The 26,446-nt window shown below is 45.3% G+C and overlaps 1 protein-coding gene across 1 annotated transcript in view; it reads right to left on the bottom strand.

Annotated features, from left to right (window-relative positions):
* Positions 1–26,446, bottom strand: part of LOC141141131 (uncharacterized) — a 94,897-nt gene that overhangs the window by 44,464 nt on the left and 23,987 nt on the right. Inside the window, exons 10-17 of the mRNA XM_073628836.1 lie at positions 13,835–14,128; positions 9,465–9,955; positions 9,105–9,275; positions 8,805–8,959; positions 6,247–6,388; positions 5,010–5,204; positions 4,448–4,582; positions 3,676–4,011 (exon numbers count right to left, since the gene is read on the bottom strand). Coding sequence (XP_073484937.1) covers positions 3,676–4,011; positions 4,448–4,582; positions 5,010–5,204; positions 6,247–6,388; positions 8,805–8,959; positions 9,105–9,275; positions 9,465–9,955; positions 13,835–14,128 — 1,919 coding nt within the window. The remainder of the gene's footprint in view (positions 1–3,675; positions 4,012–4,447; positions 4,583–5,009; positions 5,205–6,246; positions 6,389–8,804; positions 8,960–9,104; positions 9,276–9,464; positions 9,956–13,834; positions 14,129–26,446) is intronic.

Raw genomic sequence — 26,446 nt, 5'->3', positions numbered from 1 at the left:
ATTCCAGCCCCATTCATATGCATCATAGTGGGTGTGCACATTTTCTGGCTCGTTTTTTTTTTTTTCCCGTGACACGCATAGGGCAGCCCGATGATTTCAATTGGCTGCACTACATGTGGCTCATGGGACATTTTGGTATCTTGTGGGTTGTGCGTTTTGTACTGTGCATTTTGCAGCGTTTGTCTCCCGCGGCTCTCTCGTTTCACCTGGGAGACTTGAGCGACCAGCCGGCGTGTCTGCTGGCTGGTCAGACAGCCAAACAAAGCCGTAAACTGCTTTGATCGGCTGTTCGTAACAGTAACCCGGAAGCGATGACTTGACATCACTTCCGGCTTACTCAGCAACCATTGGCACCATTTTTTGAAAATCAAAAGCATTCAGAGTGCAAAGGAGGGATGTGGGGTCTTACAGTGAGGGGAAAAAAGTATTTGACGAAGAAAATTATGAGTTTATAATTTTAATGGTAGGTGTATTTTAACAGTGAGAGACAGAATAAACATACCAGTTCGTCGCTGGTCTTTGTTGGGCATACATTGTAATGCTCTCTTTTTTTTCATGCAGCCTGTGAGCTGAACGAAAAAGAGATTGATCGGTGGGTATGCCTACCATTAGAATACCGCCCTTCATCCACCCGCTTCTAATGATGGGCATACATGTACCATTTTTTTTTTTTTTTTTAACTGTGGTGGTGAAATCACCTCCTACAGCGCTGGAATCGCTGATTTACGCATCGTGAGAGCAAACGCTGATGCTGTCAAGATAAATAAATTAGTGCTGCAGCTGCATGGCGTACCTGCTAAGCAAATGATGGTTAACAATAAAACAAAGTAACATTACAGTATAACAGTAAGACTTGCCATACCTGCAAAGCAAATACAATAAAACATAGTAAAAAGAAAACATTTTTTAACGCAAGCTGTGCCTAAAAAATATATGCCAAAGCATGGGGGCAATCCGCCCCTAATGTTGGGAGCAAATCGCTCCTCCACCCCTGCCCCCATGCTTCGGCATATTCCGTATATACTCGAGTATAAGTCGAGTTTTTCAGCACATTTTTTTGTGCTGAAAGTGCCCCCCTCGACTTATACTCGAGTCAAGCACTTTTCTGCAGCAAAAAATTTCATTTTCCGAACCGATTTTGGGGCCCCGTATCTCAGGGCCACTTTGTGCTAGGAACCCCAAATTTGGTGTGCAAACCCAGTGGAACCACAACATATCCAAAGCTGGGGTTCCTAGCACTAAGTGGCCCCGAGATACGGGGCCCCAAAATCGGTTCGGAAAATGTCATTCTCTGCTGCAGAAAAGTGCTTGACATTTTCTGAACCGATTTTTGGGGCCCTGTATCTCGGGGACACTTGGTGCTAGAAACCCCAGCTGTGGATATTTTATGGTGCTAGTTCCACTGAGTTTTCACACCAAATGTGGGGTTCCTAGCACTAAGTGGCCCCGAGATATGGGGCCCCAAATTCGGTCATCTGTGTCCATCTGCAGCAATGTCATTTCGGGACCATTTGGGTTCAGAGACCCCAAATTTTGGCTGCAGCTGGGGGGGCATCTTAGAAACCCTTAACTACCAAGTTTGAAGTTCGGGGGACCTATGGCTGCAAATGGGCACAGTGAGGCTGCAAATGGGCATTGTTGACCCTCTTTTCCAATTACAGTAGCTGTGCATTTCTCACTCTCGTCTTACACTCGGGTCACTAAGTTTTTCCCATTTTTTTGTGGTAAATTAGGGCCTCGACTTATACTCGGAACGACTTATACTCGAGTATATACGGTATGCTCTTTTTTTTAACTGTGGTGGTGAAATCACCTCCGACAGAGCTGGAGTTACGGCTTTACGTATCGTGGGAGCAAACACTGTTGCTATCAAGATAAATAAATCAGTACTGCAGCTGAATGGCGTACCTGTTAAGCAAATGATGGTTAACAATAAAACAAGGTAACATTACAGTATAACAGTAAGACATACCATACCTGCAAAGCAAATACAATAAAACAGTAAAAATAAAACAGAGAGAACAATAGATATAGAACAATAGTGAGCGGACAGTAGAGAGGGAACATAAGAGAGAGAACAATAGAAAGAGAGAGGAAAAATAAAACCAACTATTTTTGGCTTTTTTATTTTATATTTTTTTGTGTTTTTTTTTTTTTTTCACTTTTATAAAAACTTTAAACTGAACGTTGCAGATTAGGGTCTCTCAAAATGTGATGGCCATCACATCTTTCGAGACCCTGTGTTAGTGTGCCCTAGGACTGTATAGTGTTGTACCCTACGCTAATACTCCATTAGTGTGTGGCAACGTTTGAAACAGTCCCCCTGTCCTCTTCCCACGGCGTCCCCCTGTCTTCTTCCCACGGCGTCCCTCCTCCCTCGGCGTCTCCCTCTGTCCTCCTATGGCATCCTCTTCCCACGGCGTCCCCTCTGTCCCTCTTCCCACGGTGTCCCCTCTGTCCCTTTTCCCACGTCGTCCCTCTTCCCATGGGATCCCTCTTCCCACGACATCCCCTCTGTCCCTCTTCTCACGTCGTCCCTCTGCCCACGGCGTCCCCTCTGGTCCTCTTCCCACAGCGTCCCCTCTGGTCCTCTTCCCACAGCGTCCCCTCTGGTCCTCTTCCCACAGCGTCCCCTCTGGTCCTCTTCCCACAGCGTCCCCTCTGGTCCTCTTCCCACGGCATCCCCTCTGGACCCTCTGTCCCTCTTCCCACGGCGTCCCCTCTGTCCCTCGTCCCCTCTGTCCCCCTTCCCACGGCGTCCCCTCTGTCCCCCTTCACACGGCGTCCCCTCTGTCCCGCTTCCCACGTCGTCCCTCTTCCCATGGGATCCCTCTTTCCACGGCATCCCCTCCGTCCCTCTTCCCACGTCGTCCCCCTTCCCACGGCGTCCCCTCTGTCCCTTTTCCCACAGCGTCCCTTTTCCCACGGCGTCCCTTCTGGTCCTTTTCCCACGGCGTCCCTCTGGTCCTCTTCCCACGGCGTCCCTCTGGTCCTCTTCCCACGGCGTCCCCTCTGTCCCTCTTCCCGCGTCGTCCCTCTTCCCATGGGATCCCTCTTCCCACGGCATCCCCTCTGTCCCTCTTCCCACAGCGTCCCTTTTCCCACGGAGTCCCTGCTGGTCCTCTTCCCACGGCGTCCCTCTGGTTCTCTTCCCACGGCGTCCCTCTGGTTCTCTTCCCACGGCGTCCCCTCTGTCCCCCTTCCCACGGCGTCCCCTCTGTCCCTCTTCCCGCGTTGTCCCTCTTCCCAAGAGATCCCTCTTCCCAAGGCATCCCCTCTGTCCCTCTTCCCACGTCGTCCCTCTTCCCACGGCGTTCCCTCTGGTCCTCTTCCCACGGCGTCCCTCTGGTCCTCTTCCCAGGGGAGAGTCCCCCTGTGATGTAGGGGAGAGTCCCCCTGTGATGTAGGGGAGAGTCCCCCTGTGATGTAGGGGAGAATCCCCCTGTGATGTAGGGGAGAGCCCCCCTGTGATGTAGGTGAGAGTCCCCCTGTGATGTAGGTGATGCAGGGCCCTCTTATTCCTACTGTATTATTCTTATTCGTACTGTGCACATTTATATTGTAAAGTGCTGCCTAAACTGTTGCCTCTATTTAAAAACTGTAGAATAAGAAAAAGAACACTACGAATAATACGAATAATAAGAAAAATAACTTAGGCAACCAGTTGTCACACACTGTGGCAGTAAAATACTCATAAAAATCTGGTGATGCTGGTGAGATTCCTCCATCCATGGTGCAGCTTTCATCTGGTGATGCCGGTGAGATTCCTCCATCCATGGTGCAGCTTTCATCTGGTGATGCTGGTGACATTCCTCCATCCATGGTGCAGCTTTGTTCTGGTGGTGGTGACTCGGATGGTTGAGGTGATGTTTTCATCTCCAATCTTTCACTGACAAATGTAAAATTTCTGAAGAGCTGTTGATCCTCTGGTAATATGGGAATACTATATAGGTATTCCTCGGACATAATAGTGGCCACATTGAGTTTCTGATGTAGTGGGGCCTTTGGGTCCTGCAAAGAAAAAAAATAGGTAACATTAATCTCACTAGTTTAGACAGAAATTGATGATAAACGTTAAGCGTACGTCATTTACCCGCTCACATTCTTGTGCGATTCCTGTGCCAGTGCATTTTTATCCCATTCACTTGAATGGGCTGAAATCACACTGGACTGCAACAAAAGTAGTACATGCTCTATTTTAAAAAAACGCAATGCAATCGGATCAAAGAGTACCCTCTGTACCATGCAATCCGGTGCAGGCACTGTGTTTGTAACCTACATTTGGGGTGTCATTAGCATTGTATTGACACCTCTGCAGTTTTTTTAACGCGGTGCAGGAAACCCATGGGTTTCCTGCACCGTGTTCTGGTGTGAACAAGCCCTAAAAGCCCTATACCCCCCCCTCCCCCCAAATGTGCCCAAACTTCTTTCTTAATAATATACTTACAGGTAGAGATAGCAAATGACTTATTGGGGGTGACCGTCCCAACTTCACCTCAGTCCAGTTTATCTTGTTGAAAAATGGATGCTGTTCGATATTTCTCAGCTCCATCCGCCTGCGCTCCTGGTTTTTCCGAACAAGCTATAAAGGGAGAAACAAAATGTTAAATAAGAACAAGCAATAAGTAGACAATATAGACAATATAATCTCTTTTTAAAATGTGTGTCTAATAGTAGTCTATTGACACCCCCCCCCCCCCCAACCGTCAGCCTACTGTTACGTTATAATAGTATTGTACAGTATGTAAAGCTTTTTATTAAGCTCTTGTGGTTGGGGTGGGGGTGGGGGGGGGCTATAAAAATATGCTGCTAAGCCACGTTTTTACCATACACCAATCACTGTCCCTTATGTAAAATGTATCCCCACTGTGGCACTCGGCAGGCAGAACAGTTCTTCCATCAGGAATGGGGTGTTATATATGTTTAAGTTAGCCAGCCCTGCAAAAAATTCCCATTTCTTTTTCCTTCTATGTGCTATATTCCCAGTATAAATATCTGTTTATACTTACCCTTCCAATGAGGTCCTTAAGGTCAACATCCATCTCTGGGGGATACAAGGGCTCAAGCACAGTAATTGCAGTCTTCAGCCTTTTTCTATTGTAGAGATATTTACTGAATGGGTAAACACCAGTCGCCATTTCATATAGTATAAACCCCAGTGCGAAATAGTCGATCATGCCATCTAACGGTAGATGGTCATAGGCCTGTAGAAAAAAAAGAGAAGAATAATGAGAACATTGTCATGACAGGCATGGGACAGAGATGTTTCTATGTCGGCGTAAGTGATGTATTAATCCTCCCAAGTGTCCTGATCTCTCCGGGTTGTTTTCGTTTTTTCATTATGGTTTGCCAACTGAGGTGCAGTCTTAGGTGTGAATGGCTGGATTCACACCTATGCAGTTTTAGTGCTTTTTGCATTTTGCAGATTTGCACTACAGTCCATTTAACATTGTTTCCTATGGAACACAATCTGTAGTGCAAATCTGCAAAATGCAAAAAGCACAAGAAATGCATAGGTGTGAATCCAGCCTTAAAGTGTATGTAAATCCTAAACTAGAAAATGGCCTGTCAGCTTTTTTTTAATCAATCTGGAAATTTTTTCCTTTCCTTCCTGTCCTATGGACACAACAGGAAGTATAAGAATATGTCTCCAAAGGGAGTGCCTATCCCATCTTAGAAAACTGTCACCAGAACCTTCACCTCCTGTGTCAGCAGGACAAATGGAGAGGAATAATCTCCCCAGTGGGGGGGGGGGGGGGACATAGAGCAATAAAAACCTGAAAGGGGTTCTAATCCTTTCCCACTCAATCCACTCCAAACTCAATCAATCCGTTTTTGGCTTTACGTATACTTTAATTGCCCCTTTGCAGAGGACGAGGTATATGGCTCAGTGGTCTCACCATGTTATAATAAGTAAGGACTGCAGTGAGAAGCCTCCACCTTATTTGTATCTATAACTTGGGTCATTATCTGGCAAAGTGGATAATGATGGAACTGGATGAAGGTCTTCATGTGCATGCAGCCTCAGAGGAACTCTGCAAATTTCTTTAGGATTCAACCCTGCCCACTTTTTGTTAGTTATTTAGTCCCAGCCTGGAAACCCAATGACATGGGACACCCAGGACATGAGAGGAGGCATTTTTCACTAAGTGAAATTAGAATGCCCTTTTAACTCTACTATACCCAATAATGAAGTGCTGAGTATCTAGATAAACACTAAAATTAAGTCAGTAGACTGTTTCTTACCTCTGGAGCATAATATGCTCTGGTGCCTGCACCCGGTCCTCTATACTTCATTGGTTCGAAGATGCCTGTGATTGCCAGTCCAAAATCGCAAATTTTTGCATGGCCTGTGCTGCTTAGTAGTATGTTTTCTGGCTTAATGTCCCTGCAAGGAGAAGAAAGAGTTAGTATATATCACACAATAACACAAATATTAGAAGACTTTGATCCTAGGGCAGGGGTCTACAAACTTTCTAAAGAAAGGGCCAGCTTACTGTCCTTCAGACTTTAGGGGGTCCAGGTGGGAAAAGACAATGTCTCAAGCTTGGTGGTCGGTGGGAGTAAAAAGAATTACATGGTTGCCCATGGTTCAGTGAAGAATGGTGCCTCATTGTTGGTGTCATTGGGAAGAATAGTTTATAGATGGTAAAGTCTGGCACTGTTATATTTATATTACACAAATGTGAATACTATCCAATATTCCAAAAAAACTAAATTATTGTACACTTAATCCCACAATTGATTGTACAAACAAATACCAATGTGAATTATGTGAATATCAATAGTCCATTCATACTTTGTTATTTTAAAGAAAATGTGCAGAAAAAAATCTCACAAAATATTGTGCGTGAAATTTTCAAATTACATAATTTGTATTAATGCCACAGAAATCCATGAAAAAGGAAAAAAAAATGAGTGCTGTGATCAACATCAAACGAACATCAAAAAATCTAAATTTTTTTATTGAAATCCACTTTGTAGTGAAGTTTCAACAGTACTACAGTACATGTGTCCATCCACCGTGCTTGAAAGAATGTTTAACATGCTCTTCTTCCTTGCCAATGGTACTGGTGAGTGTGCGTTCCACCAGTACCTGGATATGATGTCAGTGGTTATCCACAGTATTGGACAGCAACCCGATCTCTTTGCATTTCGCCTTTAGAGGCATCATCAGGAAATCCGGTTGCCGCCATTTTCCCGGAGACCTAAGTACCCGCTGCCCCTATTTCATTGGTGGAAAACTATATATTTAAGACGCCTTATAAATTCATAAAAATGTATACATTTTAGGGACCCTTTGAGTTTATTTATCCACCAATGAAATAGCGTCAGCGGGGACCTAGGTCTCTGGGACAATGGCGGCAACCGGATTTCCTAATGATGCCTCTATACGCGAAATGCATAGAGATCGGGTAGCTGTCTAATACTGTGGATAACCACTGACATCATATCCAGGTACTGGTGGAACGCACGCTCGCCGGGACCATCGGTAAACGGCGGGGCGAATGAGTTCGGTGAGCCAGATCCAGATTGCCAGGGGCATTTCGGCAGGCTGATTAAGCTGGTGAGGGCACATTTTAATGTAAGCATAACAATTGTTGCTTGGTTTTATAAAATATATTTTTATTAAAACAGTGTTGCACTATCACCTTGTTATCTGTCTATTTTATGCTAATTGGTGCCATTGGTTGGATGGAAGTATATTACTAAAGGAGATGTGGTAATAATGGCTGAGGAGTCCTCAAATTATACAGCTTTATATTGAAAAGGGGGAAATTGGTCCTAGTGACCTTGGGCGTCTGGTGAGTGCATTTAGTAAACTGCATGTGGTGGAGCACTTGTTATATTTTGAAGAAGAGCACGTTAAAAATTCTTTCAAGCACGGTGGATGGACACATGTACTGATGAAACTTCACTATAAAGTGGATTTAAATACATTTGTTTTAATGTTTATTTGGTGTTGATCACAGCACTATTTTTTCCCCTTTTTTCGTTTTTTATGGATTTTTGTGTTATTAACGCTAAGTACGTGATTTGAAAATTTCACGCACAATATTTTGCAAGATTTTTTGTGCACATTTCATTTTAAATAGCAAAAGTGTGAATGCACTATTGATATTCACATAATTCATATTGGTATTTGTTTGCATAATCAATTGTGGGATTAAGTGTAGAAATTTTTTTATTTTTTTGGAATATTGGGAAGTATTCATGTTTGTGTAATATAAATATAACAGCACCGGACTTGACCATCTATAAACGTATGTTGTGTGATTCACACTTAAAGGGGTAGCAGTTGTATGTAAAGCATTTATGGGTTGGCGTCTTCCTTACAGAAATTGAATATAGTGTTATTGGGAAGAATAGTGTTTCATATTAGTAGAAGAAACAGTGCCCCAAAGGCCAGCAAGGCAAGCAAAGGGCCACATTTGGCCCAGCGGGCCACAGTTTGAAGACCACTGCCTGAGGGTAAAGGATTAAAAAAAAAAAAAAAAAAAAAAAGCACACACACAGAATTTTAGTAATGGGTGGATCACAGCTTCTTCTATCCCACAATGGTTATGGGGAAGTCTGACTTGCCCAGTTGGATTCTCATGCATCTTGCATTAAAAACAGGACAAGAGCACTAAGACTTCTGTAGATTTTATAAGAGACAGGTATAGAAAATGCTGCCATTATGTCATCTATGTATCAGAAGCCAGGGGTTGATTTTACCATTTTACCCATAATTAGAAGTAGCGATTTCGGTGATGTCACCCTTCACTTTACTCCATGGTTATTCGTATTATTACAATCCTTACCTGTGTATGATTCCCTTGCTGTGGAGGCATCGCAGTCCACATATGATTTCTGCTGCAAGGATTCGGATGGCATCTATAGAAATTGGGGCTGAATTCTTTATGAGTTGTTCTAGGTCTCCTCCGCTCAGATACTCCATCACAAAGGCGAGATAGTTCTGTGTGAAAATAAGGGATAAAGATAAGGGTTAAACGATAGACATCCAGGGTTTGGTGGGGTAATTTATAGAGGCAGACAGTGCAGTGTGGTCAAGCCCCATATAACATTCTTTGCATTTGGTGAGAATGGGGAAGATTACTTACATTTGTCTGAAAGGCACCAAACAGATGGCTGAAAAAGACATTGTGCCTGGTCTGCTCTAGCACCGCACGCTCTACCCGGACCTCAAGTCCTTTTTCTCCAACCAGACGCCTCTTTTTCACCAACTTGACAGCGAGGGGATGGTCATAGTCAGGATGAGACGCTAATAGCACCTGAAGAAAAAAGAGAAACAATATTAATACGGTACAAAAATAGTGCAGGCTGGGGATTGCTCTTGATCAAGTAATGGACATATACTGTACATAACAAGGTACATACAGGAATGGGTACATTTTGCTAGAAAATCCACATGGGAGACTACTGCATGGCCAAACTATAGGAAAATCAGCCTAATCACTTACCTTTCCAAAACCTCCCTGTCCCAGTTTACAATGGAATGTAAAGCTGGCCAAGGATGGGTGTAAAGCTAACCCTGTGCTGGTGGATGGGGCTTGTAGGGATAGATTCTCCATAGCTGGATCCAATGGCTTCTCGATGCTGTGCCATAAGATCTGTGAAGATGACTTTTTGCCACTGATAGCTGGCTCCAATGGCTTCTTGACGCTGATCCATAAGATCTGCGAAGATGACATCTCGCCACTGATAGCTGGCTCCAGTGGCTTCTTGTCGCTGATCCATTCGATCTGCGAAGATGACATCTCGCCACTGATAGCTGGCTCCAGTGGCTTCTTGTCGCTGATCCATTCGATCTGCGAAGATGACATCTCGCCACTGATAGATGGATCCAATGGCTTCTTGTCGCTGATCCATTCGATCTGCGAAGATGGCTTCTTGCCACTGATAGGTGGATCCAATGGCTTCTTGACGCTGGTGAAGCAGTCATAATTTTCTCCTAAGAAGAGACAGAAAATTGACATTTTAAACTTCTGTTAGCAAATTAGATCTGTGTAATGTAAATAGTCTACCTAATTTGTGTTACTATATAAAACATGTTTCTGGTTAGAAATTCTTCATATACGTGGGTAACATGGTGGCTTTTGGACTTAGGAACCAGTTCTCAGCTTTTGGATTTTAAGCTACGGTTAAAGTATTTTAACATTTGGTTTGACCCATAAGCCAATCAAATACGGGACCCAAATGCTGAACCCTCACACTAGTCCTAACAGACCTTTAGGCTTAACCCCAAGCTAATCCCTCCCTCAGCTGAAACTACAATGCTTTCCTTCCATCTTGGTATGTGTATATAGTAGTGATTCCAATATGTGTATATAGCAGGGATCCCAGTATGTGTACAGTATATAACTGTGATCCCAGTATGTGTATATAGCATGGATCCCGGTATGTATATATAGCAGTGATCCCAGTATATGTATATAGCAGTGATTCCAATATGTGTATATAGCAGGGATCCTGGTATGAGTATATAGCAGGGATCCCGGTATGTGTATATAGCAGTGATCCCGGTATGTGTATATAGCAGGGATCCTGGTATGTGAATATAGCAATGATTCCAATATGTGTATATAGCAGGGATCCCGGTATGTGTATAATAGCAGTGATTCCAATATGTGTATAATGCAGTGATTCCAATATGTGTGTGTATGTAGCAGTGATTCCAATATGTGTATATAGCAGTGATTCCAATATGTGTATATAGCAGGGATCCTGGTATGTGGATATAGAAGTGATTACAATATGTGTATGTAGCAGGGTTCCTGGAATGAGTATATAGCAACGATCCCAGTATATGTATATAGCAGTGATTCCAATATGTGCATATATAGCAGTGGTCCCAGTATGTGTATATAGTAGTGATTCCAATATGTGTATATATAGCAGTGGTCCCAGTATGTGTATATAGCAGTGACCCCGGTATGTGTATATAGCAGGGATTCCAGTATATGTATATATACGGTATATAGCAATGTCAGTGGTATGTATACAGGAGTGACCCCAGTATGTGTATATAGCAGGGATCCCGGTATATGTATATAGCAGGGATCCCGGTATATGTATATATAGCAGTGACACCGGTATGTGTATTTAGCAGTGACCCCAGTATATGTATATACAGTATATAGCAATGTCAGGGATATGTATTACCAGCTGCAGGCATCATTCAGATATCCCCGCACAAAGTCAAGGACGTCGTATGACGGCCGGCGGGCGGGAAGTGGTTAAAACGTATTTTTTTTTTAACACAAAGTTGTACATTTATACAATATTTCTAACACATGGCATGTATATACCAAAAATGACACCCCAAAATACAATCTCCTACTCCTGAGTACGGCGATACCACATGTGTGAGACTTCCACAGCCTGGCCACATACAGAGGCCGAGCATGGCCGAGCATGGCCGAGTATGGCAGGGTATTGCCGAGTATGACTGGGTATGGCAGATTATGACTGGGTATGGCAGAGTATGACTGGGTATGGCAGAGTATGGCTGGGTATTGCAGAATATGGCTGGATATGACAGAGTATGGCAGGGTATTGCAGAGTATTGCGGGGTATTGCAGAGTATTGCAGAGTATTGCGGGGTATTGCAGAGTATTGCGGGGTATTGCAGAGTATTGCAGAGTAGTACAGGGTATTGCAGAGTAGTGCAGGGTATTGCAGAGTAGTGCAGGGTATTGCAGAGTAGGGCAAGGTATTGCAGAGTATTGCAGGGTAGTGCAGAGTAGTGCAGGATAGGGCAGGGTATGGCAGAGTAATGCAGGGTATGGCAGAGTATGGCAGGGTATTGCAGAGCATTGCAGAGCATTGCAGGGTATGGCGGAGTCAGTGAAAAATATTCAATGTGTAAAAAAATCAGTGAAAATTGCAGAGTATTACGGGGTATTACGGGGTAGTGCAGAGTATTGCAGGGTAGTGCAGGGTAGTGCAGAGTATTGCAGGGTAGTGCAGGGTAGTGCAGAGTATTGCAGGGTAGTGCAGGGTATTGCAGAGTAGTGCAGGGTAGGGCAGAGTATGGCGGGGTAGTGCGGGGTATGGCGGGGTATGGCAGGGTATGGCCGGGTATGGTGGGGTATTGCAGAGTAGGGCTGGGAGATTTTCCACAAAAAATAAAATCTGCGATTTTCTTAAAAAAACTCGATTCGAATCGAGTTTTTTTTTTTGGAAACCGCGCCGGTCCTGAAGAGCTGCGGGCAAGAGTTTTTAGGCGAAGCCACGGATTTGGCCTAGTCTGCGGCGTCCGGCTTCGCGGACTAGGCCGAAGCTGCAGCCTCGCCTAAAAACTCCTGCCCCCAGCTCTTCAGGACCGGCGCGGTTTCCAAAAAACAAAAACTCGATTCGAATCGTGAATCGAGTTTTTTTTAAGAAAATAGCAGATTTTATTTTTTGTGGAAAATCTCCCAGCCCTACTCTGCAATACCCTGCCATACCCAGCCATACCCCACCATACCCCGCCATACCCCACCATACCCGGCCATACCCTGCCATACCCCGCCATACCCGGCCATACCCTGCCATACCCCACCATACCCCGCCATACCCCACCATACCCGGCCATACCCTGCACTATGGATCGCATTGGGGTGTGATCTGATTTCTGGTGCGGACGGACCATAAAAAAAGGGGTCCTGTGCGAGTTTGGCCCCGAATGCGCTGCGTTTAGGGGTGCCACATGATCCCTTTAATCCAGGACACATATTAATAACACAGGTTCTGTGGCTGATTAAGGTGGTAACTAAACTCAGTTGGTGCCTTGTCTGCATTAAATCAGCCTCAGAACATGTGCAATTTATATGTGTCCTGGATTAAAAGGATGATGTGGCAACCCTAGCTGCGATATATCAGCCATACAATCTGTTTGGCTTGAAATCGCATCGCACCGACATCGCATGTGATTTGCAGTGCGGTGCAAATCACACGCGATATCGCAGAGCGCACAAGTGGCAAACAGCACTGAGATACAGTGTCACAAATCTCTCTCATTTCAATAATGGCAGATTCTCCTATCCATTATTGGGAACTAACAATTCCCTTTGACATTATTTAGGTAGAGTTTATTTCCTGGAAGGGCTGGGACATGGGGGGGGGGTCAGACTGTGTGTATCTTTACTCAATCCCCCCCCCCCTCCACACTCTCTTTCCCCGCTCTGCCATTTGAATCAATTTGTACTAGCTTGCTGGTGTCAGATTCCAGTCAGGCTCAACTCTCGCGAGCCGTGCAGAGGGTTGCCGTGGTTACGCTCTGACGTCATGAGAGTTAGACGGCAATGGAGAGACTCTTCCTGTGTGTGCTGGATACTGGAGAAAGGCGCCTGCGCAGTACAGGGGGGGGGGTCATCCGCCGAGGGGAACTTTCTCTACAGAACAGGTTTTTCGGCAAGACACCACGCTGCGCCTGCGCAGTACAGGTGGGGGTCCTTATTCGCCAGGGGAACTTTTTGGAAAAAACTCCCAGGCTGTCTCCGATCGTGTCCGATCGCTATGCGATCCATTTACAGTTTATACCAATGCTTTATATATATAGATATATATATAGTTAGATATCTATCTATATATCGGAGTATAACACGCACACGTTTTTGTCATCCTATTTTCAGGGTGAAAAAGTGCGTGTTATACGCCGATAAATACGGAATGTTTCTATAATTTGTGTGTTTTCTGTTGGGACACATAAATGACATGTTTGGTGACATTATGTATAAATGATGTAATATTAATGTTGTGTACAGATAATGTAATGGGAATGGTGGGGCTCAGTCAGTGAATGTCGCAGTGATTTACATCAGATTCTATTATTAGATTTCACTCTCACCTGTTGCAATTTCCTCCTCCTTCTCTTTTTTCCCAAAACACGGGAAAAAGCATTTAAAAATGCTCCTTGCTCCGCGTTTAAACGCCCGCCACTTCCCCTTTTTTGGAGGGGTCGTAGTGTTAGACATTTCAGCAGGCTGCTGATCCTCTAACAAGGACTGCTGATCCTCTAACAAGGACTGCTGATCCTCTAACAAAGACTGCTGATCCTCTAACGAGGACTGCTGAGCCTCTAACGAGGACTGCTGAGCCTCTAACGAGGACTGCTGATCCTCTAACGAGGACTGGTGATTCTCTAACAAAGAATCAAATAAATATGAAGGTTCCTCTTTGCTGGTGGTCAGAGAAACGTTTGCTTCCATTCTCATTCTGTGAAAAATGCTCATTTTTCCAATTCTAAACAATATCAAATGATAGAAAACACGACACACAATGATCGCTTCCTCTCTGATCAAAAGACACTGAGTGACTGGCCACCAACTGCCACACGCATCCTTATATGGACTGTTGATGACATCACAGTGCACAGTGCACAGTGCAGTCTTCTTTTTTTTTTTTTTTTTTTTTTTTTTTCAAACAATGTCAACTTTATTGAGCTGAGGATGACATTTGAAAATAACAAACGGCTGAAAATTGAAATCTCTATATTTGTATAACAGCTCTGTGAGTGTCTGCACATTGGATCTAATTTTTTTTTTTAAGTCATTTTGAATTACTTTCATTTTAAAGTGGATTTTTTTATTTTTTTATTTTTTTATTTTTAATAAGGACACCTCAATTACATTTTTGGTACAATACATAGATTGGTGAAATGATGTATAATTGGTATAAAGAGATTTTTTTTTTTTTTTTTTAAACAATGTCAATTTTATTGAGCTGAGGATGACATTTGAAAATAACAAACGGCTGAAAATTGAAATCTCTATATTTGTATAACAGCTCTGTGAGTGTCTGCACATTGGATCTAATTTTTTTTTTTAATGTAATTTTTAATTACTTTTATTTTAAAGTGGATTTATTTATTTATTTATTTATTTATTTATTTATTTATTTATTTTTAATAAGGACACCTCAATTACATTTTTGGTACAATACGTAGATTGGTGAAATGATGTATAATTGTTATAAAGAGATTTTTTTTTTTTTTTTTGCCCTCATGATATTTTAAATTAGTAATTATAATGCCACTGCCAGGTAGCTCATTAACCACTTGCTGACCAGGCTTTTTCTGGCAATTTTTGTTTACAGGTTTAAATCCAGTATATTTGTTAGAAAATCACTTAAAACCTCTAAACAATATATGTGTGTATGTATGTATGTATATATGTATATGTGTGTGTGTATATATATATATATATATATATATATATATATATATATATATATATACTGTACTGTAATTGTGTTGTCCCCCTTATACATTGTAAAGCGCTGCGTAAACTGTTGGCGCTATATAAATCTCGTATAATAATAATAATAATTATATATATCTATATCTATATATATATAGATATAGATATATATCTATATCTATATATATATATATCTATATATATATAGATATAGATATATCTATATAGATATAGATATATATATAGATATATATATTTATATTTATATATATATCTATATATATATATAATTTTTTTTTTTAGCAGACACCCTAGGGAATAGGGTGTCCTTTCAATTTTTTATGTCACACAGTATTTGCACAGCGGTTTTGCTAACGCAAGTGTTTTGTGAAAAAATACACTTTAATAAAAATAGAACGCATTAGTTACCCCATTTTTTTTGTATAACGTGAAAGATGATGTTTCACCAAGTAAATAGATACCGAACATACTTAAGGACCAAGCCTATTTTTGACACTTGTTTACAAGTTATAATCAGTATTTTTTGCTAGAAAATTACTTACAACCCCAAACATATATATATATATAATTTTAGCAAAGACTGTGGAGAATAAAATGGCGGTTGTTGGAATATTTTATGTCACAGGGTATTTGCGCAGCAGTCTTTCAAACACAATTTTTTTCGGAAAAAATACACTTCACTGAATTTAAAAAAAGCAACACAGTAAAGTTAGCCCAATTTTTTTAGTAAATTATGAAAGATGATGTAATGCTGAGTACATAGATACCTAACATGTTGCAGTATAAAATTGCGCACACTCGTGGAATGGCGACAAACTAGGGTACTCAGAAATCTTCATAGGCGACGCTTTAAAAAATTTTAACGGTTACCAGTTTAGAGTTGCACAGGAGGCCTTGTGCTAGAATTATTGCTCTCGCTCTGATGATTACGGTGATATCTCACATGTGTGATTCGAACACCGTTTACATTTGCGGGTGCGATTAACGTATGTGTTTTCTTTGGTGTGCAAGCACCCAGGAACGGGGGCGATTTACGGTTTTTATTTTTTTTTTTTCGTTTTTTTTACACTGTCACTTTAAAAAAAAAATCTGATCACTTTTATTGCTGTCACAAGGAATATTAACATCCCTTGTGACAGGCGGTGACAGGTACTCTTTAGGGAGGGATCTTGGGTCAAAAGTACCTTTTTTTAAAAGCAAAAAAAAAATGTTTTTAATCTTTCGCTTTTTATTTATTTTTTGTTTTTTCCAGCCTGGACTGGGAGGGACATCATGATGTCACTCCGGTCCTCCAAGCCCATAGAGTAATTTAAAGAGTGTATTTTTTTTCTCAAGCGAACTGGCGGTAACGGTAACGGGGGAGGTCTCCTCTCGCCACTTTGGAAACCAGCCCAGTGGCTCATGAGCTGCTCAGACTGGTCTCATGAGAAAGCCGGCCGTCTGCTGAAAAAAAAACGGGTGGGGGTCACAGCTGATATCTTCAGCCATAACCCTGTTAAACCACCTGCAGACCTCAATGTACACTAATTCATCCTAAAAGTGTTGTATAGGGTTGAGGTCAGGACTCTGAGCAGGCCAGTCAAGTTCCTCCACCCCAAACTCGCTCATCCATGTCTTTATGGACCTTTCTTTGAGTACTGGTCCAAATCATTTGATGGAGAGGGGATTATGGTGTGGGGTTGTTTTATAGGGGTTGGGCTTGGCCCCTTAGTTCCAGTAAAGGGAACTCTTCAGGCATCAGCATTCCAAGAGATTTTGGACAATTTCATGCTCCCAACTTTGTGGGAACAGTTTGGGGATGGCTCCTTCCTGTTCCAACATGACTGCTCACCAGTGCACAAAGCAAGGTCCATAAAGACATGGATGAGCGAGTTTGGGGTGTAGGAAACTGACTGGCCTGCACAGAGTCCTGACCTCAACCCGATAGAACACTTTTGGGATGAATTAGAGCGGAGACTGTGAGCCAGGCCTTCTTGTCCACATCAGTGCCTGACCTCACAAATGCTCTTCTGGAGGAATGGTCAAACATTCCCATAGACACACTCCTAAACCTTGTGGACAGTCTTCCCAGAAGAGTTGAGGCTGTTATAGCTGCAAAGGGTGGGCCGACTCAATATTGAACCCTACGGACTAAGACTGGGATGGCATTAAAGTTCATGTGTGTGTAAAGGCAGGTGTCCCAATACTTTTGGTAATATAGTGTATATATATGTATTGTGCTAGGCAAGTGGTTTAATGACCATCTTTTCAACCAAGTATTGCTGGTAAAAATGATCTAAGGAGCTTTGGCGTCGCTAGGGGGTGGCTTTTGGGGCTATAGCCCCGAATCTGGGGCCCATAGCCCCGAGTCTCTGCAGGGGTCCCCAAGGGGAGGGGAGGCTCTCTGGGGACCCTGATGTAAGTGGGAGGCTCTCTGGTGACCCTGATGCAGGGTGTAGGCTCTCTGGGGACCCTGGTGCAAGGGGGAGGCTCTCTGGGGACCCTAATGTAAGTGGGGGGGCTCTCTGGGGACCCTGATGCAGGGTGGAGGCTCTCTGGGGACCCTGATGCAAGGGGGAGGCTCTCTGGGGACCCTGATTTAAGGGGGGGGGGTTCTCTGGGGACCCTGATTTAAGGGGGAGGCTCTCTGGGGAACCTAATGTAAGTGGGGGGGGCTCTCTAGGGTCCCTGATGCAAGGGAGAGGCTCTCTGGGGACCCTGATGCAAGGGGGAGGCTCTCTGGGGACCCTGATTTAAGGGGGAGGTTCTCTGGGGACCCTGATTTAAGGGGGGGGCTCTCTGGGGACCCTAATGTAAGTGGGGGGGCTCTCTAGGGTCCCTGATGCAAGGGAGAGGCTCTCTGGGGACCCTGATGCAAGGGGGAGGCTCTCTGAGGACCCTGATTTAAGGGGGAGGTTCTCTGGGGACCCTGATTTAAGGGGGAGGTTCTCTGGGGACCCTGATTTAAGGGGGAGGTTCTCTGGGGACCCTGATTTAAGGGGAGGCTCTCTGGGGACCCTAATGTAAGTGGGGGGCTCTCTGGGGACCCTGATGCAAGGGAGAGGCTCTCTGGGGACCCTGATGCAAGGGAGAGACTCTGTGGGGACCCTGATGTAAGGGGGAGGCTCTTTGGGGACCTTGATTTAAGGTGGAGGCTCTCTGGGGACCCTAATGTAAGTGGGGGGCTCTCTGGGGACCCTGATGCAAGGAAGAGGCTCTCTGGGGACCCTGATGCAAGGGAGAGGCTCTCTGGGGACCATGATGTAAGGAGGAGGCTCTCTGGGGACCCTGATGCAAGGGAGAGGCTCTCTGGGGACCCTGATGCAAGGGAGAGGCTCTCTGGGGACCCTGATGCAAGGGAGAGGCTCTCTGGGGACCATGATGTAAGGAGGAGGCTCTCTGGGGACCCTGATGCAAGGGAGAGGCTCTCTGGGGACCCTGATGCAAGGGAGAGGCTCTCTGGGGACCATGATGTAAGGAGGAGGCTCTCTGGGGACTCTGATGTAAGGGGGGCTCTCTGGGGATATATACACACACGTATACTACTGTATATACATGTGTATGCCCACCCAAGCATATGAATTTCTTTCCTACGTTGCTATGGGCTCTAGCCCCAGATCTTTTGTAGACCTAGCAACGCCCCTGCTAAGGAGGTTAGTGAAGGAAACGTATCTGACCCGCTTCCAGCTCCTCCTCTTCCAGATTTCAGAATTTCTCCTTTGTGTTTAATAATTAAGAAAAAGCCAAAAAGTTTTTCACTTTATACATCGTTTATCTGACCACTAAGTTTTCACCTCATACATGACTTCTTACCCTCAAGTGTTCTCTGAAGCATGTTCTGGGTTGGATTGATGGTTACAAGTCGTAGATTCATCCTAATTGACGTCTTTGACCACATTCAGGCTTCAGTCTGACCTGTGGATTTTGGGGTGTGCCTACATATTTGGGACTAAACAAAGCTACACGGAGTGAGTGTAAGACACCACCCTGGGTTTGTGATCCATGCTTTTTAACCACTTCAATACTGGGCACTTTTACCCCCTTCCTGCCCAGGCCGATTTTCAGCTTTCAGAGCTGTTGCACTTTGAATGACAATTGCGCGGTCATACAACACTGTACCCAAACCAAAGGTATGGCATGGGAATGGTGGTTTCTATTACGTAAAAATATTACTGGAGCCTGAGGAAGGTTAAAACTAAACCACTAAGTACGCATCACAAATCTTCTACAAACAAAAATGTTCAGTGTCAATAAAACTCTAAAAAAATAATTTATTCCTCGCAACACATTTTTTTTTCTGAAATATTTTATTTCAATGATTTTATAGGCTCAAAAAAATAAATAAAAGCATGTATACCGTTACATTTTTTGTAATAAAACTGTAGTTTCCGAAATCCAGCAAACCAGATGTGTAATGTATGATTTGATGACTAGATGTACCTAATAGACATGAATACCTCCTGATCCTTATTACTACAGATCACATTCTCTGTAAAAATGTTCATATCCTAGAATAAAAAAAAAAATCATCAATCAAAATTACAGATTTTTATTTTTTTTCCATTTTTTATTTAACCACTTCAATACCAGGCACTTAGACACCTTCCCGCCCAGGCCAATTTTCAGCTTTCAGCGCTGTCGCAATTTGAATGACAATTGCGCGGTCATACAACACTGCACCCAAACAATTTTTTTAGCATTTTGTTCCCACAAATAGAGCTTTCTTTTGGTGGTATTTCATCACCTCTGCGGTTTTTATTTTTTGTGCAACAAATAAAAAAAGACCGAAAATTTTGAAAAAAAACAAGTTTTTCTTTGTTTCTGTTAAAACTTTTTGTAAATAAGTACGTTTACTTCTTCAATGACGGGCACTGATACGGCGGCACTGATGGGCACAGATGAGGTGGCACCAATGAGGTGGCACTGATGAGGTGGCACTGACGGGCACTGATGATGGGCACTGATAGGCGGCACTGATGGGCACTGATAGGTGGCACTGATGGGCACTGATAGGTGGCACTGGTATGCAGCACTGATGGGCACTCATAGGTGGCACCGATGGGCACTCATAGGCGGCACTGATGGGCACTCAGGTGGCATTGATGGGCACTCGTAGGTGGCATTGATGGTTACTTATGGGTGGCACTGATAGTTGGCACGGATGGGCACTGATAGGTGGGCACAGATGGGCACTGACGGGTGGCACCGATGGACACTGATGGGTGGCACTGATGGTTGTTTGCAGTGATGCCCCTAAGGGTGGCATTGCTGGGCATCGCTGCAACATAATGGTGCCAATCAGTGCCCATTTGTGGGCACTGATTGGCACAGATTGGGCACACTGGGCACATGTGGATGGCCATGGGGTACATACCTGGCCATCCACATGTTGCCCCTTCCCTGGTGGTCCTAGTGGTGATCCCTGGTGGTCCAGTGTGGTGATCTGAGGGGGGGCTGCGCTGATAAACAATCAGCGCAGACCCCCCCTGCCAGGAGAGCCGCCGATCGGCTCTTCCTATTGACAGCGTGATCAGCCGTGATTGGATACGGCTGATCACGTGGTAAAGAGCCTCCGCCGGAGGCTCTTTACCAAGATCGTTGTAGCGGTGTGTCAGACTGACACACCGATCGCCGCGATGCGCGCCCCCGCGGGCGCGCGCCGGCATGTTATCCTGCTGGACGTCATATGACGCCCAGTCAGGATAACTGAACCACTTCCCGGACGTCAATCCGCTATAGGGCGGGCGGGAAGTGGTTAAAATGACAGATTTTCCAAATGCTTACATAAAATACATCTTGTATGATATATCTGTGGCTCTTGTCTCTGACATAATCCATTGGGGTTCAATATTGAAGCCTACGGACTAAGGCTTCGCCATACATAGTCGAATTTCAAAAGAATTTTCTTTTGAAAATCAGAAGATTTGTGCGTTTTTGCGATCCGATGGTTCCACCATTGATGTCGAAATTCGACCAACCAAGCCTTCAATTTCACCTCCTGTTGCTACAGAAAATTATTTTCGTGGCCGGGAATCTTCTTTTCTTTCCGGCAATTTTCTTTTCTTGCACATGCGCATTTCTTTTTCCATTACATTTCTCGCAGGATTCTCCCATCATTGATTAGAAAATCGTTTGTTTTTCAAAAAAATGTCCAACATGCCCCGATTACTCAAATTCGAAGGCCGCACGAAAATCGTCTGTTTCTGCAGCCCACTCATGGTGCGAAATACGAACGAAAATTCTTGGATAGGATTTTCAAAGGAAAATTCTTTAGAAATTCGACCCATGTATGGCAGGCGTCACAATACTTTTGGTAATATAGTGTGTGTGCGGCTGCGGTTCACAGTTCCGGTGCGTTTCTGTACACCGATTCAGGTCTGAATTTTTGCCTGAATTCGCACCTGAACCGGACCCAAAGACGGCACAGGACCCTTCTGCAATCCGGACCCCGGTCCTGTGTGAACCGTCTCCGTTGAGAGCCGGTCACACTCGCCTGTCATGGGAATTGGATGTGGGGAAAGCTGCATCCAAATCGCATATTTATTCGATGCTTTGGGTTGCCGATGATAATAAATGGCACCACAACTAACCAAATGTATGATGTCGTGTATGTTCCCGTAATGTACTTTTGTGAAAACGTGTGACTAGGTCCTTATGGGGCTAACCATGAATAGGCTCCCTCAATGCGTGAAAACACACGTGTGCTGAGGCAATGTATAGTCTGTATCCACCGTATGGCCAGCTTCACCTATACACTATGCGGTAATGTGTGTGCCATGATGTATTGTACTAAATGGAACCACAATGCACTAAAGCAACCCATCGCCAATGTATTATCCATGTGCTGCGTTGGCAAACATGGCGCAGGTGTGTTTTCTGGGCTGGTGTGCACCATGTGGTTGCGGCCTTTATGTCAGGGGTTATATGTCAGAGCAGTGGCGGCTGCTGTTTTGGTTTTTTTTTTTATTGGGGGGGGGTGATCTGGCACTTACCCCATTTGGGTGGCGGCTGCACCAAGGAGGATCGGCGGGGGTGGCCGGGATCCTGAAGGTAACAGAGATCCACAAATACTGACCTACATATGCCGATTAGTGTGAGAGATTCGAGACTGTGAATGAAAGGTGAGTGACAGCTGGGCACAATGGCGGCATTTAATGGGCACAGTGGCTGCATTTGATGGGCACAGTGGCTGCATATGATAAGCACAGTGGCGGCATATGATGGCACAGTGGCTGCATTTGATGGGCACAGTGAGGCTGCATTTGATGGGCACAGTGAGGCTGCATTTGATGGGCACAGTGGCTGCATTTGATAAGCACAGTGGCGGCATATGATGGCACAGTGGCTGCATTTGATGGGCACAGTGAGGCTGCAATTAATGTTTTTTTTCATTATTTTTCATTTTGTTTGCACCCCCCCAAAAATATTGAGCACCAGCCGCCACTGCAGGATCCTTTCATGAGATATCAAACATCACCATAGCAACCTGATTGCACACTGTTGATAGGATACGGCGCCAAACCAGCCCCCCCCCCCCAAGCAGGAGATTCGACAGGACAGGCGTGGCTATGGAGATCACGTGCCTCCAGCAGGGCGGGGAGATGAAGGTGTTCCTCCCACCGGCTCGATAGCGGCTCGTTTGCCGCTAGATATGACGTCACGTCTCCACGCCCCCTTGTACGGGGAGCTCCGGCTGGGGTGACATGGAGGAGAGCGGACCGGCCGAGGGGAACCGTGAGAGCGGTGAAAACCCCACCGATACCGAGCGGAGTGCTAGAATACCGACCATTATATCACCGCACTGTACACCCAGTGATCACCCCCCATCTACTCATATCTAATATACCTATCTACCCCCCTATGCACCTATCTACCCCCCTATGCACCTATCTACCCCCCTATACACCTACCTACCCCCCCCCCCATCTACACCTACCTACCCCCATCTACACCTATCTACCCCCCTATACTCCTACCTACCCCCCCATCTACACCTACCTACCCCCCTATACTCCTACCTACCCCCCCATCTACCCCCCTATACACCTATCTACACTCCTACCTACCCCCATCTACACCTATCTACCCCCCCATCTACACCTCCCTTTCCCCCTTATACACCTACCTACCCCCCCATACTCCTACCTACCCCTCTATACAGCTACCTACCCCCCTATACTCCTACCTACCCCCCTATACACCTACCTACCCCCATCTACCCCCCTATACACCTATCTACCCATCTACACTCCTACCTACCCCCATCTACACCTATCTACCCCCCCATCTACACCTCCCTTTCCCCCTTATACACCTACCTACCCCCCCATACTCCTACCTACCCCTCTATACAGCTACCTACCCCCCTATACTCCTACCTACCCCCCTATACACCTACCTACCCCCATCTACCCCCCTATACACCTATCTACCCATCTACACTCCTACCTACCCCCATCTACACCTATCTACCCCCCCATCTACACCTCCCTTTCCCCCTTATACACCTACCTACCCCCCCATACTCCTACCTACCCCTCTATACAGCTACCTACCCCCCTATACTCCTACCTACCCCTCCCATACACCTACCCCCCTATACTCCTACCTACCCCCCTATACTCCTACCTACCCCCCTATACACCTACCTACCCCCCATCTACCCCCCTATACACCTATCTACCCATCTACACTCCTACCTACCCCCATCTACACCTATCTACCCCCCCATCTACACCTCCCTTTCCCCCTTATACACTTACCTACCCCCATCTACACCCCTACACTCCTACCTACCCCCATCTACACCTATCTACCCCCCTATACTCCTACCTACCCCCATCTACACCTATCTACCCCCCCCATACTCCTACCTACCCCCCTATACACCTACTTACCCCCCCATACACCTATCTACCCCGCTATACTCCTACCTACCCCTCTATACAGCTACCTACCCCCCTATACTCCTACCTACCCCTCCCATACACCTACCCCCCTATACTCCTACCTACCCCCCTATACTCCTACCTACCCCCATCTACACCTACCTACCCCCCTATACTCCTACCTACCCCCCTATACTCCTGCCTACCCCCATCTACACCTACCTACCCCCCCTATACTCCTACCTACCCCTCCCATACACCTACCCCCCCCTATACTCCTACCTACCCCTCTATACACCTACCTACCCCCCCATCTACTCCTACCTACCCCCATCTACACCTACCTACCCCCCCATACACCTACCTACCCCCCCCATACACCTAGCTACCCCCCTATACTCCTAGCTACCCCCCTATACTCCTAGCTACCCCCCTATACTCCTAGCTACCCCCCTATACTCCTACCTACCCCCCTATACTCCTACCTACCCCCATATGCCACCACTGTGCCATCATATGCAGCCACTGTGCCCATTAAATGCAGCCACTGTGCCATACTAGCAATGTGTATAGCAGCAGTCCTGGAAAGCCTTGGCTCTCTTTTGTACTCATGTGTTTTTTGATGTCCTTCTTGTCCTAAAATTCTAAGTAACCTATGCATAGACTATTCAATGCTCAATTTATATGTTTTTGCGATTAACTTATGCATTTTCAATTATACTTTTGAGAAATTTATCCATGCCTCTTTCATTCTAGTAAATAACAAAAGTCACACCATCAAATCTCCTGAAGAAACTCTATCGGGTGAAACATGTCGAGAGTGCTAGTGCTGTGCTTGTTATAAGCTATACAAATTCCTTGTTTTCCTGTGATGTAGATGTATTTTTTTTTCTCATGTTTTTTTATCTTTTGACTTTAATAAAATTTATGTAACCCGACAATCTTCTATCCTTTGACTTATACACCCCTAAAGTCCCGAGGTTTGTCACCTCTTTGGCCCCCCCTTTTTTCGATTTTGAAAATTTTTCATTGGGATGTGGTGTTTCTCTGTTTGGATGTCTTCAATTTGCCTTAAAATCTGTTGATGAGGGAGAAATGGCACCTGGCAGCGAAAAGGAGCACCTGGTACAAAAGTTCATCTCACTTAAATTACTTTTTGAAACATGTAATAGTTAAAGCGGAGTTCCACACAAAAATGGAACTTCTGCTTTTCGGACCCCCCCCCCCCCCCCTCCAGTGTCACATTTGGCACCCTTCAGGGGGGAGGGGGGTGCAGATACCTGTCTAAGACAGGTATTTGCACCCACTACCGGCATAGACTCCCACGGGAGTCTATGCCTCTTCCTGTCCCTCCGCGCTGTCTCCTGGGAAACACACAGGTCTCAGGAGATAGCGGGGACCAGTTACGACGCGCAGCGCGACTCGCGCATGCGCAGTAGGGAACTGGGAAGTGAAGCCGCAACGCTTCACTTCCTGATTCCCTCACCTAGGATGGCGGCGGCAGCTGCCGAGAGTCGAGCGAGTGATCGGCGTCGGCTGCCGACATCGCTGGACCCTGGGACAGGTAAGTAGCCATTTATTAAGAGCCCTTGCACACTGGGGCGGGGGGCGGCGTCGGCGGTAAAACGCCGCTATTATTAGCGGCGTTTTACCGTCGGTATGCGGCCGCTAGCGGGGGGGTTTTACCCCCCCGCTAGCGGCTGAGAAAGGGTTAAATACCACCGCAAAGCGCCTCTGCAGAGGCGCTTTGCCGGCGGTATAGCCGCGCCGTCCCATTGATTTCAATGGGCAGGAGCGGTATACACACCGCTCCTTCACCGCTCCGAAGATGCTGCTAGCAGGACTTTTTTTACCGTCCTGCCAGCGCATCGCTCCAGTGTGCAAGCCCTCGGGGCTTTCACACTGGAATACAAGCAGCGGCACTTTCGGGGCGGTTTGCAGGCGCTATTATTAGCGCAATAGCGCCTGCAAACCGCCCCAGTGTGCAAGGGCTCTAAAAGTCAGCAGCTGCAGTATTTGTAGCTGCTGGCTTTTAATATTTTTTTTTTTTTAGATGGACTCCCTCTTTAAGAACATCAGATACTTCCAATGCAGCATTTAGCTCTGGTTCACACCAGTGTGACTTGTCATGCAACAAGCTGCACCCCATTTGCGGCAATGGAACCTTTCAAATCGCTACAACTCAAGTCACAGCGACTTAAAAAAAGTTCCTGCACTATTTCTGTGTGATTTCAGTGCGACTTGCATTGACATCTACTAAATAAAGTTGCACAGATGTCAGCAAGCTGCACATGGAATCGCACTGCTCTGAAGTAGTGCAACTTCAAAGCCTCACTTGTGTGAACCACGGCTTAAACCTGACCCCTGCATGAG

This window comes from Aquarana catesbeiana, linkage group LG04, assembly GCF_042186555.1.
Source record: "Aquarana catesbeiana isolate 2022-GZ linkage group LG04, ASM4218655v1, whole genome shotgun sequence".
Classification (NCBI taxonomy): Eukaryota; Metazoa; Chordata; class Amphibia; order Anura; family Ranidae; genus Aquarana; species Aquarana catesbeiana.
Note: the sequence above shows the minus strand (reverse complement) of the source record. Positions and strands in the feature narration are given on the sequence as shown.